Source organism: Tasmannia lanceolata, unplaced genomic scaffold (genome assembly GCF_043159265.1).
Source record: "Tasmannia lanceolata isolate RefF3 unplaced genomic scaffold, GAP_Taslan_0.1 ptg000018l, whole genome shotgun sequence".
In the NCBI taxonomy this organism is placed as follows: Eukaryota; Viridiplantae; Streptophyta; class Magnoliopsida; order Canellales; family Winteraceae; genus Tasmannia; species Tasmannia lanceolata.
This window is the reverse complement of record NW_027518695.1, coordinates 14291113-14305994: the sequence shown is the minus strand read 5'-3', so window position 1 is coordinate 14305994 and position 14882 is coordinate 14291113. Positions and strand designations below refer to the sequence as shown.

At 39.2% G+C, this 14882-nt stretch overlaps 1 protein-coding gene and 1 long non-coding RNA gene across 2 annotated transcripts; both read right to left on the bottom strand.

The window, feature by feature from the left end:
- Nucleotides 1-209: 209 nt before the first annotated feature.
- LOC143850075 (uncharacterized) lies at nt 210-3698 on the bottom strand. The gene is made up of 2 exons (XM_077359388.1): nt 3509-3698; nt 210-3432 (listed from the first exon to the last, which is right to left on the bottom strand). Exon 2 carries the CDS (start codon nt 3336-3338, stop codon nt 210-212), a length of 3129 nt encoding a protein of 1042 aa, XP_077215503.1. The 5' UTR covers nt 3339-3432; nt 3509-3698.
- Nucleotides 3699-5665: 1967 nt separating this feature from the next.
- LOC143849365 (uncharacterized) lies at nt 5666-7299 on the bottom strand. The gene is made up of 2 exons (XR_013235659.1): nt 6891-7299; nt 5666-6275 (listed from the first exon to the last, which is right to left on the bottom strand). It is a non-coding gene; the product is annotated as an uncharacterized LOC143849365 (long non-coding RNA).
- Nucleotides 7300-14882: the final 7583 nt, after the last annotated feature.

Below are 14882 nucleotides of genomic sequence, written 5' to 3'. Positions count from 1 at the left end.
CAGAGGAGTCTAGAGGAAGAAGAAGAAGAAAATCAGAGGCGGGAAAAGAAAAGAGCAGAGATATGAGAGAATATTTTCTTGTTACCCTTTTCTGATAGAGTGGTCTCTTTATAAGAGAACGTCATCATCAGTTTGTTACATCTATCCGATTAGTTACACACTTCATTAAGGAAGTAATTAACTCTATCCTAACTCTCATTATTGACAATCTAATTCTCCACATAATCCTTCATCCAATGCGGCTTGCTTTTGGCTCGTGCTGCTCTGTTATACCCCTGCTCTGAAACAGTTGAATTACGTGGCTGCTCTGTAAGTGTATCATTGCCTACCCCTTGAAAATCAACCTTGTCCTCAAGGTGTAAATGGGGAAAATCAGTTTGGAGTGACTTAATATCTTCCCACGAAGTATCCTCGGGTAGTAACCCTGTCCACTGAACTGGCACCTGTTGAACAGCCTTATTATCTCGTAAGATAGTTCGTGTGCTGAGAATTCCCAAAGGTGAAATGAGGGGCTGATTGGCGACACCTGGGGATGGTAAGTCACAAACAACATTTGGAGTAGGACCATAATACTGCTTGAGCAGGGAAATTTGAAAAACAGGGTGAATGCGATTACCACCTGGAAGTTTCAATTTGTATGCAACATTACTCACCTTGGACTCAATTTCGTATGGTCCGTAAAACCGTTTACTCAATTTCTGGGAAGATCTTGTAGCAACAGAAAGTTGTCTATATGATTGAAGCTTTAAGAGGACCCAACTACCAACCTCCAATTGTTTATCAGTGCATTTTTGATCGGCCAAAGACTTCATTCGTGAGTGAGCGCGAATAAGATTAGTTTTGAGCCGAGTCAGAATAGTATCTCTTTGTGTCAGTTCTTCATCAGCGGCTTCTACTCGAGAGGATCCTTGCATATATGAAGGAATTGTCGGAGGCTGTCGGCCATAAACTGCTTCATATGGTGTCATTTTAATGGCACTGTGAAATGAAGTGTTATATGAATATTCGGCCCATAGCAAGGACGCCTGCCAATGTTTAGGATTGTCTTGAGAGAATGCATGCAGATACTGCTCATGGCAGCGATTTAACACCACAGATTGACCATCCGTTTGTGGTTGATATGCAGATGACATGGTAAGAGTGGTGCCGCTTAATTTCCATATCTCTGACCAAAACTTGCTAGTGAAGATTGGGTCCCTGCCTGATACAATTGTTTTTGGTATGCCATGGAGCTTGACAGCGATGTCAGTGAAGAGCCTTGCCACTTTAACAGCAGTATAAGAGGAAGGAAGTGCTCCAAAATGGGCATATTTTGAAAGCCGATCAATGACCACCAAGATGACAGTGAATCCATTTGAAGGGGGTAAGCCATTGATGAAGTCCATCGCAATGTCTTCCCAAATTTGTTGTGGAACTGGCAGTGGTGAGTTTGAGCCGATGAACAATCTATGATTATGAAGGATGAAACCGTTTCGAAGTGAAAATGCCGAAGAAGCTTTTCCTTGTTCAATTTCAGCTCGTTTTGCTCGCAGTTCAGAATCAATATTGTTTTCCAACTGAAGTTGGCTTGTGATGTCAAAAATTGGGCTGGACAATGCCATTAATTGGGACAAACTTGAATGTGGCTTTGAATCTGGTAAACTTTCCTCGATTCTGGAGAGAGCATCTGCCGCGATATTGTCCTTTCCCGATTTGTACACGATTGCATAATTGTAACCCAGTAACTTACAAAGGTATTGTTGTTGTTCAGGAGTCGGAATTACCTGAGCCATCAGATTTTTTAAACTGTGATGGTCGGTATAAATGGTGAATTTTTGGCCCAATAGATATTGACGCCATTTTTTAACTGCTTCAGTGATGGCAAATAATTCTTTGACATAGGCAGAGGCAAGGGACATGGTAGGTGACATCTTTTTGCTAAAGTAAGCAATAGGATGTTTGTCCTGCATCAACACGGCTCCGATGGCGATACTTGAAGCATCTGTCTCTAAAACAAATTCCTTGGAAAAATCTGGTGAGGCCAATACAGGGACCTGGGTCAACAACGATTTCAGAGAATCGAAAGCAGATTGGGCCTCTGGGTTCCAGGAAAAAGCATCCGAACCACTACCCACTGGTTTAGTCCATGGTGGTTTCCATGATTTCTTCATGTCGTCATACTTTTGTTCATATATCCTTGCTAAGGACATAGCTTGGATCAGGGAACTTGGTTGTAAAACCATTAGTTCACGTTTGAGATCCCCTAGACAGCTCATTCTCGCTTGAGATTGATGTAAAGTATACTTGAGGCGGATTAAAATCTGATCACGTTGTGGAAGGTCGTCCTCCACTGCTTCAATGGAAGAAGAGCCTGAATTGTACGATGGTATTGTAGGAGGTTTTCTTCCGTAGAGTGCCTCGAACATTGTTCTTAGGCATTTCTTTGAATGAGCAAATGCCTTTTGAGCTTCAGAACTCCAAGGAAAAGCGTCTTTTTGTAAGAGGTCTGTGAGAGGGGAGGCTACAGTAGCATAATGACGAATAAATTGACGGTAGTATCCTGTCAGGCCGAGGAATCCGCACAAGTGTTTCAAAGAGGAGGGCCATGTCCAATGTTGCATGGCTTGAACCGTATCAGGATCAGATTGTAAGCCAAGGCCAGATAACAATTTTCCCAAATAGTCAAGCATATTTTGGCAAAATTGATATTTAGACAATGTGGCAAACAGTTTGTGAGCGGATGAACATTCCAGAACAGCTCCTAGTTCCTCTAACCATTGAATGCCCAAAATAACAGCAGCCCCTTTAGAAGGTAGGAGGACTAAATCAAATTGGAATTCAGGTGTTTGGAGATTGAGTTTGACATCAAGGCATTTTTTAGGACAAAGTAATGATTCCCCGTTTCCAATTAAAACTCTGAATGGAGTGGGTGGTACTATTGGCCATTTAATTATTTTTGCTACTTGGTCCTTCACAAAATTGTGAGTTGAACCATCATCGATCAAAACATGGAGGGAATGGTTAGGGCTTACCCTTGTGAGATGTATAGTACTTGGATTTTGTTGACCGACGAGTGTGGGGAAGCTGATTTCCGCTGGTTTATCCCCCAAATTTTCAGTTGAAGTGTCCTCGAAAATTTCATCATTATCATCCTCCATGATGCAATCAGGGACCTCATCAATGGCTTCACCTGTAGTTCGATGTAGGTAGGGGTTTTGGAGACGGGTCTGCAATTGCTTGATCAGGGCGACGAGTTCTTCGTGTTGTTGTGATTGAGTGAGACGTATTTCGTTGATTTGCTGTTGGCAGAGCGTGAAGTGCTCATCGATCTTAGCTTGTGCATGGTGATTTTCTTCCATTGCTGCTGATAGGAGGCTCAATGAAAGCGCCAATGATAGAGTCCAGTTGGTTTTGGTGAAATCCAATCTGGTTTTCTGTCCAAAACAGAGGAGTCTAGAGGAAGAAGAAGAAGAAAATCAGAGGCGGGAAAAGAAAAGAGCAGAGATATGAGAGAATATTTTCTTGTTACCCTTTTCTGATAGAGTGGTCTCTTTATAAGAGAACGTCATCATCAGTTTGTTACATCTATCCGATTAGTTACACACTTCATTAAGGAAGTAATTAACTCTATCCTAACTCTCATTATTGACAATCTAATTCTCCACATAATCCTTCATCCAATGCGGCTTGCTTTTGGCTCGTGCTGCTCTGTTATACCCCTGCTCTGAAACAGTTGAATTACGTGGCTGCTCTGTAAGTGTATCAATGTCCCCCTCAACAAAAACTGACGAACTGGACAGAGGCACCGTAAGAGGATATCAGCTACCAACAACATAATCAGCAAGAAACAGAACCTAATAACCACCATTATACATATTCGTAGATGAACACTCACCCAAATGGTAGTGTGTAAAATTCAGTTTTGTAAAGCAATCAACACATACTTCTTTACAAGTTGTTGAACAGAATACGCCCTGAGGTGTTCATTATGAACGGCAATTTGGTGCCACTGAGCTGGTTTTGGAAAGTGCTCTGCACCTACAATTCTTTGGTAAAGATGGTCACAGTGAACCCATTCCTCAAGATTTTCTGCACAGACGCTTGCCCAATTTTGCCACAAATAATAGCCTAACATGCAAATCAAAAGCATTAATTGCCTAAAGAATATCTGAGTAGCCAGAGCATGGGATATAGAACATGTATTTTCCAAGTTTAAAACTAGTGATAATACCTTATGCAGACCTCGAAAACCCCAACCCTTTTTTGGATCCACTCCTTGTGGTTACAACTCTCTCTTGTTAGTAATAAAATCATTGTCCTCTATTTCTGGATTGGTCCCTTCATAATCATCAAATGACATGGTCTGAGTGCCACAATTGTTAACCTCTATGCAGGCCTATAGATGTCGAACAAACCAATTTGTCAACTAAAACTTGCATTTCTGAATATAGAATCTAAAAAACAACATCATCTATAGCTTTTAAAAAGGCCTACAAGGAAACAATAAAATGTGCATTACCAAAATGTATAACGGAACTTCACCTTCTTAACTATCATTCAGGTCTTTTAGTTTTCAGTGGTAAGAACAATACAAGTGTAGTCTTGCGTCCTCATGTAGTAGGAACCAGTGCAAATAGTTGTGTCTATACTATAGCCATCCCATGTTAAAGAAAAGCTAATAACTAAAAGCAAGTTTAACCCCTTTAACCCCTTTCTAATGGGTCAATGTTTCCACCTCTTTTGAGTCAAGTTATGATTACCAAAAATCAAGAGGGTCATCTGAAAGGTGGGATATCAATTCAAGTGATCTAAAAATTTTGATGCATTCAGTAAGAATATGGCCCTTCATCGAGTAAATAATGCAGCTAATAACTATGCCAACAAAGTTAGAAGAAAGGAGTGACAAAAGGACTCCTTGTCTATGCCCTATAGTTTTGTAACTAACCCACGAAATATAGTTAATAATATATAACAGAAAGGAAGCCTCATAGTGAATTGAGTATCGTCTCCTTGGCTTCACATCTCTAACACTAATAGGACGAACAATAATGACTCGCCTTTTTGCTTTTGTCCCAGATTAGAACCTCATTGCCCAATGATCTTGGATTATTATTAATTTGGCTAGGTGAGGGTTGGGATCGAACACACAATCTTTTGGTTGAAACAGAAAGCACCTTCCAACTGAGATAGACATACAATCTTGCTTGGATCAATGTTCATGTTTTGCAAATCAAAGTAAATTGTAAACCTTGTTAATGTATACCCACACGTGGTTTGCCATTTCAGACATGTTTTGCAAATCATGATCCCACGCAAAGCAAGAATAAGACATCATAATTGTTGTTTAACTCTTAGTATGGTTTTTATCAAATATGAAGTATAAATGATTTTAGATATGAATCTTATACAAGATTCGACATTTAGGTGCATTAAGATAGATTTTGTTTCTTACTTGAATTTGTTGTTGAATGTTAAATAATTGAATATCGATATCCAAAAATAGCAATCTATACTTGTTCGAAATTAAGAACCCTTTTGAAAGATTCCATACGGATGAAATGTTAGGGAGTCATGGTTGTCGAGATAACATATTCTTCCCAATGTTAGTCCTACATTTATCTTTACAGCACCTTGCACTCCCATGAGAAGACCCAATTCCATTTTCAATCAAACAAATAATGTCAAATGCACCAAGAGAACACCCACATCAACAATTGATCACTTATTCAATACAAAGAAAATGGCATAAAGCCCTAGAGTCGATGGAATGCATTAGATTAAGTCCTTTAAGCCTGTTCCATATCAGGTTGGGTCCTACCTAGTCCCACACCTAGGTAGCCCCTTTTTTCATCTTTTTAAGGGGCAGCTGTTGGATCAAATATCAAGGGCGGTACTCTTTTACCAGAGCATGCCCGATCGGGCATGATATAATTTCTCTTCTTTTCAAAGGCAAAAGTAGAAGCATGAACACGTTCATCGAATTCTTCCTGCATACTTATGAATGCGGCTTTGAGAATTGCGTACTCTCGTTACATAAACCTGACTTGAGAGCAAAGAGCAGATACGTTCACCCCTCCACTTATAGAAGGGAAAGTCCGGAGAGGTGGAGCCAGAATTGGAACGGAATGAAAGGGTGTCCCTCCCAGCTGTGGGTGTTGATTGTAGAATTGTTGAGGATCACGTGGGGAAACACCGAGTTTGCATTGAAGGCTGTGTGAAGTCCCCTAAAAATCTCAGGATTTCCAATAATATCACACGTCTCCACCAAGATATCAATGGTGATCAGAGTTGTTTCCCTGATTAGAGAAAATTCAAGTTAGTCACAGACTAAAATGTCAAAAACCACACACATACATATAGAGAGCCATGCAATCGAGGGCCATACTCACATTCACATTACTAGAAAGTGGATAATTAACATATATGGTTAGGCCATACTCACATTCACATTACTAGAAAGTCCTCTGCCAGTTTTAGAAGTTCTATATTGTAACCATTGTATAGTAAACACATTCCACTTCTCATTGTTACATGCCTACGAATCATAATATCAAACAAGGGATTTGCTAGCGTCCATCGCATAGCGTCCATCGCAGATGGTCTGTTGCATGTCGGACCAGCCACATAGGCTCACTTTACAGCAGCTTCTGTCGTCATTCATGAGGTGGCTCAGCCGACATGCAACAGACCATCTGCGATGGATGCTAGGCAATGGACGCTAGCAAATCCCATCAAACAAACGAGCATGCATATTACTACAAAATTCCAAGAAAACTGAAAATAACCCACAATTATTTTATATTAAAAAAGCTTTATATGGGGACAAATATATTAATCCCAAAACTGAAAATCATGGAAACCCCAACAAGGGTGATTTTAACCCCATTACAAATAGATACAAAAAAATATACCTTATTTCGATGAACCCAAATTCCGATTCCATGAAGAATCCGACCCACTGGACGAAATCCCAAATCCCCACCTCGTCTCCGTTTCTGTTCCTCCTCCTCATCCTTCTTATCATCGTCAGAACAGCTAAATTCGAGTTCCACTCTCTCATAGTAATGTCCATAAATATGTTCCCGTGTATACCCATTTTCTTGATCAGAGAGGATTATGTGGCCGTGCCACTGCCACGCCAGATAATTTCTTTCTTCATGGAACCCAACGCATATACCGTGATCTCCAATAGTAATGCCCTCCCTAGAATTAGAATTCAGGGTCTCGATCCTCCCTCCGTCAATTCTCCGAATAATCTCCCTCTCCAGCTCTAATTCTTCATTGGCAAGCCTTTGAAGTTTGTTAGAGGAGGAGCTGTGATGGGTGTTGTAAGAACCCATGTTTAGCTGATATTTGAAAGGGTGCTCTTTCCTCCATATATATAATGGTCCAAATGCCAAGAAAAGCATCCTCGTATCCACCAAGATATATGTTTGGATTTTCGCGTGGGTTTTCGTATCTGGCAAGATATATTTGGATTTGGCGTGGGATTCCGTATCTAGCAAGATATATTTGGATTTCGCGTGGGTTTCCGCATCTAGCAAGATACATTTGGATTTCGCGTGCGTTCCCTTGCAATTCCGCATGACTGGAAAAAAAGAAAAAAAAAAAAAGAACAGAATTAGATGTAGGAATGACATTGAAGGGAAATTTTGGAATCTGTTTCTGGCCCCCAAGATGGGGTATTCTGATTTTGCTGGACGGAATGAAATTTTTAATGGGAATGAGGAATGATAGACTGAAGGGCGGCCTTACAAAAAAAAACAAGTTACAATGGCGCCCCCATTGGTGCTTGTAACTGGTTTTTGGAAGGGATCCCTAATTTTCAGTGCCATTATAAATGCATTTCTTGAGATAGACCAAAGAGTCTCTTTTGGATTTTTGAAACTACCGGAGTGTAGAAAATGATAATAACATGTGCCAAAATGATATTTAGAACAAGCTTTCAATATTTCTCCTTTTTTTTTAAACACTTGATAAAAAAATGGTTTTCAATTTTGTTGAGACACGAAGATAGGAAAATGCAGTTATCTATTAAATCTCAGCAATTGAGGAGTAAAGAACTAAAAGTATAGTCATTGGGAATAATAATTTCACAGGCTTCCTTAGAATTAAAGAATGAACAACAAAACACTTTTACAAAATGAAGTGATCTTTTCTTTTTTTTTGAAATGGCAATAATAATATATAGCAAATTTAGGTGGCCGAGATGGACCACCCATATCTACAATAGGAAGCAAGAAAGAAACAGGAACAAAGAAAAAACAAAATACAGAGAAAACCCCTTTCAGGGAGGAAGGTGGTCGAACCACAGAATAGAACCACCGGAGACACCACGCTTAGCTAGCGCATCCGCCTTATCATTTGCCGATCTTCTAACATGTTGAAAGCCGATAGCGGACCCCGCAGTTAAGTCCTCAATCTCATCAAAAATGGAAAGAAATCTCCACGGAGGAGCCACCCCACCTTTCAACCAACGAATCACATTTAACGAATCTCCCTCAACAATGGTTTGATCCATCAACCTTCTATCAATATTCAAAATGCCAAAATGTGCCGCCCTTACTTCCGCATCCGAGGAATCAGACACACCAATAGAGCCGTAGTATGCCCACATAACATCCCCCTTATCATTGTGACAAACCCCTCCCACTCCTGCCGGACCCGGATTGCCGGAACTCGCACCATCGAAATTAACCTTATACATGTTTTGAGCAGGGGGCTTCCACCTATGCAAAATAAGATCTCTGCGCTCAACACTAAAGCACACCTCCCGCCAACCTTCCCAAAGATCAAAAGCCGATACAAACCGAAAGGATGGGAGGCATCTCACCCAAGATATAACCAAGGTGATGATCTTCAAGTAAATCCAATGAGGATTCATGGCTTTCCCCTCAAAGACTCTAGAGTTCCTCTCCTTCCATATAGACCACCACGTAGCAAGTAAACAAAAATTCCACAAGGTTTTTCCTTTTTCCTTCCAAGGAACCCCTCCCCATTGGTGCAATAGTGACGGAATAGATTTTGGAAAAACCCAACAAATCCCAAATCTCATGAAGATGAATTGCCATATGAGCCTAGTGAACGAACAATGCATAAACAAGTGATTCACAGATTCCCCATCATGCAGACATAGTGGGCAATGATCAATAAGCCACATACCACAGTTTCTCAGAAAATTAATAGTTTGTATTCTATCACGACAAACCGCCCAACCAAAGATAGAAACTCTAGGTGGGCAATGAAATTTCCATACCTTTGCCGAACATGAAGGGTTAGAAATGGGCATAATACTTTTATAGAAAGATTTAACCGAGAAAGTCCCAGAAGGTTCCTCAATCCAAAGCCTTTTATCCTCCCCATTCCTTTTAATGTAACAACCCTCAAGAATGGCCCGCAGGCTAGAGATCAATTCCACCTCCCACTCAAAAAATGATCTTCTAAACCCAGGGTTCCACACAAGAACACCATCATTCCACTCAAAGCAATCGCTAACAAAAGCCTCCCTATTTGAAGCCATATTGAATAATCTCGGAAAACGACACTTAAAGGACACATCCCCACACCACACATCCTGCCAGAAAGATATTCTATCACCCCTATACACTCTAAATCTAACCTTTGACTTGAAAAGAGAAGAGATTTTTAGAATGTCTCTCCAAACCGACAACCCTTTTTTTTCAAACAAGTCCAAGGATTCCCATCTCCCCATATCACATCCATACTTACTTCTAATGACCTTGACCCACCAACGATCATGCTCATCCCCAAATCTCCATAACCATTTACCCAAGAGTGCATGATTAAAATCTCTAATTCTCCTGATACCCAAACCACCCAACTTAATGGGGACACAAACCTCCTCCCATTTTACCAAAGCAATTCCTCTCTTATCCTCATTCCCACCCCACAAAAATCTCCTCTGGATCTGTTCAATCCTAAGGGAGACACTAACAGGGCATTTAAATAAAGACATGAAGTATATAGGTATATTGGACAATACCGCCTTAACCAGCACAAGCCTACCACCACGAGAAACAAGATTCAGTGATCTTGAACTCACTAAGATACTTTCATGAAATTTATGACTAGATTAGGGAAAATTAAGGACGTATCTCTCACAGACAGCCTCGGAGAAAAATAAAATTACACAATCACCTAAATTAAAAATTATCAGGAGTAACTAAATGTGAAACATTCAACATTGTCAGAACTAAGAAAAACTTAGAAGAATCTTATTTTCAATAAATTTTGGAATTCAAATGGAAAAAATGCACTTGACAATTTGCAGAGATTTAGAAAATTCGAAAGGAAAATTTTCTGCTAATGGGTTTGGTAAATGAATTAGAATTGTGTCTCTCTTTGCAATAAATTAAAAATCAAAGAGGGGTAAAGGTAATTTTGTCATTTTAAGTAAGTAGGTAAGACTCTTCCAAAAAAAATTCGGGGGTCAATTGCCCCCACTCCTCCGTCTCTGCTCTATATATACAAAACTTGTACGGCCTTACCCGTATCTTTCTGGACACAGATAAAATATTTGCTGATAGTGAGAGCATATTTTGGCGTATTATATATTTAGGAATGCCAAACTAAATGGTGCCCTTCCAAATATCAGCTAAAGCAGTGCTCCCATCCAAGTGCATTAATAACAGGGCAAGCATGAGTTCTTACAACAGCCTCCACAACTCCTCTTGCAACAACCTTCAATGGCTTGCCAAAGAAGAATCGAAGATAGAGAGGGAGATTATTCGGAGAATTGATAACGGGAGGATCGAGACCCTGAACCCTAATTCTAGGGAGGGTGTTACTATTGGAGATCACCGCATATGCGTTGGATTCAATGAAGAAAGAGATTATCGAGTGTGGCACTGGCACGGCCATATAATCCTCTTTGATCAAGAAAATGAGTATACGCGGGAGCATATTTACGAACAATACTATGAGAGAGTGGAACTCGAATTTAGCGGTTCTGACGATGATAAGAACGATGAGGAGGAGGAACAGAAACGGAGACAAGGTGGGAATTTGGGGCTGGGAGATCTGATAAGCGATGGGATTTTGTCTAGTGGTCGGATTCTTCACCGGAAAATGGGTATACGCATGAATACATTTACGGTAATTACTTTGAGAATGTGGATTTGAAATTGAGCGGTACTGATGAGGACAAGAATGATAAAGAGAAACGGAAACAGAGGAAAGGAAGGAGTTCGGAGCTGAGTGATCTGATCGGTGACAGGAATTCGCTTAGTGGTCAGATTCCAGTCCATGCTTATGCTTTCACAATTTGCCCAATTATAGGGTTTGAATAAAGATTGTGGGATGTGAGGAATGAGGTTGGTTTTTTGTTGGAAATCTTCCATGCTCTGGCAAGGGAAGGAAAAGAATTGGTTTTGAGATAGGGAGGGTCGATGGAGAGGTTGTTGGTGTTGGAAGAAGAACTCATTATGCTCTGTTTCTCCTCTCGTTTGATGGTGAAGCTATTTATAATGCGCCCTCCCTACAAAAAATAGCGGATTTAATAAAGATTTTTTTAGATTTTTTAGATTGCAAGAATCAACATACCCGAATCGACGAAGATACATTAAGGATTTCGGGTGTGTTTCCAAGGCATTGGAATTAACGTACTCGTATCCTCCAAGATATATACTTCGCTTGTGATTCCTTTGCAAGAATGAGGCACTAGAATCGGGATCCAATTCCGATTCTGATTTCGGGTAACCTTTAGGCCCTGTTTGGATTGCAAGAAAAAGATTTCTGGTGGGAAATTTTTTCTTCTGGAAATTTCTTTCCATGATTTAGAGAGATGATATTATTATGGTTAATTTAGAAAATATTATCATAAATCGAAGGTCCATTTTAATTAAAAATTGAATAGGATTGGTTCATGTTATATTTTTCATATATAAAAATGTAAGAAATTTTAGGAATATTTTTCCTGTCCTAACTTTCCCAGAAAATTCCTACAATCCAAACATGGCCTAATTACTTCGAAAAAATGAACATAATTAAGGGTAGAAATGACATCTTAATATAATTAAAAGGGAAATGTGTTTCCCGTCCCAAGATGTGGTATTTTAATTCTGGAATGAAATTTTTATTAGATTTTTTTGAATTAGTTTATTTTTAATTTTTTTGCATTGAGTTTATCGGGAACCAGAATAGGAATTGAAATAGGATGTGGACCACAATTCTTGATTTTGGCATTCCAAACATAGCCTAAGGTTTTGGACCAGTTTGTTTTAGATTTTGATAAGGTAAAATGTAACTTTGAGTCCAATATTCGGTTTTGGACTCACATCAAGGACAAAACAAGGAATTTGCTTCATGAGGGAATTTTCAACATACGATTAGTAATACTATCCTGCCCGAAATCTAATTCTTAGATTTTAGTCCCAAACAAAAAAAATTAAGCTAAGCCCTGGACACTCCATTTTTATATACAAAATCAAACCAAATCCTTGTATTCACGTAAAGGCACGGTTAACGGGTGGCTCACAACCACATGAATGTGCCAAAAGGGAAATACCCAAAACATTAGATTGGAAATTTGAATAGGTGGTTCTTTTGAAATTTTGAAAATGACATAGGGGGATATGATGATAGCACATAGCAAAACGATATTTAGAATAAGTTTTCAATTTTATTTTTTTTTGAACACGTGATAAAAATGTTTTCAATTTTGTTGAGACATGAAGATAGGAAAATTTAGATATCTATTAGACAAAACTCAGAAATTACTGAAGAATAATCCTCAAATCTTTGCACAATAGAAATGCAAATATTATGAATCCGTTAATTAAAAACTAAATATTATAGTCGTGGGGAATAATAATTTCACAAGCTTTCATGAAATTTAAGAATGCACAACAAAAAAACTTTTATAAACTGAAGTCATCTTGAACTACTAAGAGTCGGATCGGAATGAGACTGGGGACAAGGCCAAGACACCATCAGAGGACAACTTTCGGCCACATTGTATTTTTTTCGACCGGAATACAAACCTGACTTTCTTCGGGGTAACTCAAAATGAAATTGATGAAGCCCTGGTATTGCCAGGAAACTCTCCAAATGGATTTGGAGATTTTAAAGCGGATTGTTTTAAGTATTCAATACGTGCCTCAAAGCGCGGTCAAGGGTCAGGTTTTGGCCGACTTCTTAGCCAATCGCCCTTGTATCGATGTTGAACCGGATGAGGTAAGATGCCTCAATATTGGAATCATCGTCTAAAACCTTGGGTCCTAATGTTTGATGGTTCCCACACGGAAGAGGCTGCTAGAGCAGGAATCTCAATTATTGCTCCTAATGGTGGGAGAACTCAGTTCTCATTTCAGCTAGACTTTCAGTGTTCCAATAATCAGGCCAAGCACGAGGTATTGATAATTGGCCTCGAATATTTCTAGAAATGGGAATTACCAATGTTGAGATTGTTGGAGATTCCCAATTAGTTATCGAACAACTTGGGGGCGAGTACAAATGCTCTAGTGAAGCCTTAGTCCGGTATCATACCACAGCCAATAACCTCATAAAACAATTCACGGACGTTACGGTTAGGTCCGTCCCTAGGTTCCTGAATAGTGAGGCAAATGAATTGGCTCAAGTCGCCTCAGGACTAAGGATTCTTAAAGGTATTTGCAAGAAACCAATCAGCGTAACAGAAACATCCATTACCCTTTCGGATCGAAGTCATGGCATTGGATGTAAAGAAAAGTGACCGGAGATATCCAATAATCTACTACTTACAAAATCCCCACATGCTGACCAATTTGAAAACGAAAAGAAAAGCATTACTACGTTATACTTGGTGACGATTTTTACAAGAAAAACATGAATGATCTACTCCTAAAATTCTTAGGAATAGAGGAAGCCATGGTGGTAATGGCTGAAGTTCATGAGAGGATTTGTAGTGCGCATCAAGCCGGCATTAAAATGCATTGGTTAATCTAAAGACTTGAAAAATACTGTGAGGCCCAGGCAGCAACCCAATAGGAGGGTGAATTGGGTTTTGTAAATTTTAGAAGATTAATTGAAAGTTGTATACAAAGAAGAATTTTGACAGTTAATGCAAGGAAGATAATAATCAAGATGAAAAAGGGCGATCCCCACTTTGTTTCCCTTACATCATAGCCTAAGTTCCTCATGTTGGCTATTTTGAAATTGACAGCCATAGAGAACATTAAGTTTCATGAGACCCGTAATGATGAGTCTGTTAATTCCAATTGGCAAGAAGAATTTTGACAACCATAGGTGAACGAGCCTCTAATAAGCAACGAAGAAACTTGTGATTTCGTAAAAAGAGGTTCTCCATCATTAGTTCCCAAAAGGGCACCTTCACCTACTGAACAATGAACTTCCAAGCGTCATACAATCTATGGATGAAAAAACCTTAAACGAAACCAAGTGAACCTTTGGCTATAATAAATGTATTGCCAAAAATAAAGTCCTTAACTTCGTACAAGGGAACGACTTGGTTGGCATTATCTTGTGGTGCCTAGAACTTAATCAAATGCAAATAACTATGAGTTATTTGAACAGGTTATTCTCCTATTCAATGTTCTATTTGACATTTACAATTCACACATTGCAAACTATTTAGTCCTTTAAACAAGGATCTGAAAAAATGAAATATAACCATGACGAACGCCTATAGCAAACAAGGGGAAACTAAGAGGAAGTTGCAAACTTCATCTTTTCTTGGGCATTTAAGCATGTCTCCCTGCTCGTAACTTAGTATCAGTATAAGAATTTAAATGTCCTTGTTAAATACAAGATCTTCTCATACAACTATCATTATCCGTGTCTGCAATTTTCAGCATTGATATTTGCATCTAGGTCAACACAACTCGAATAAATCTGCATATTTATGTTCTACAGGAGTTGTCAGAATATTCGACATACACATATGT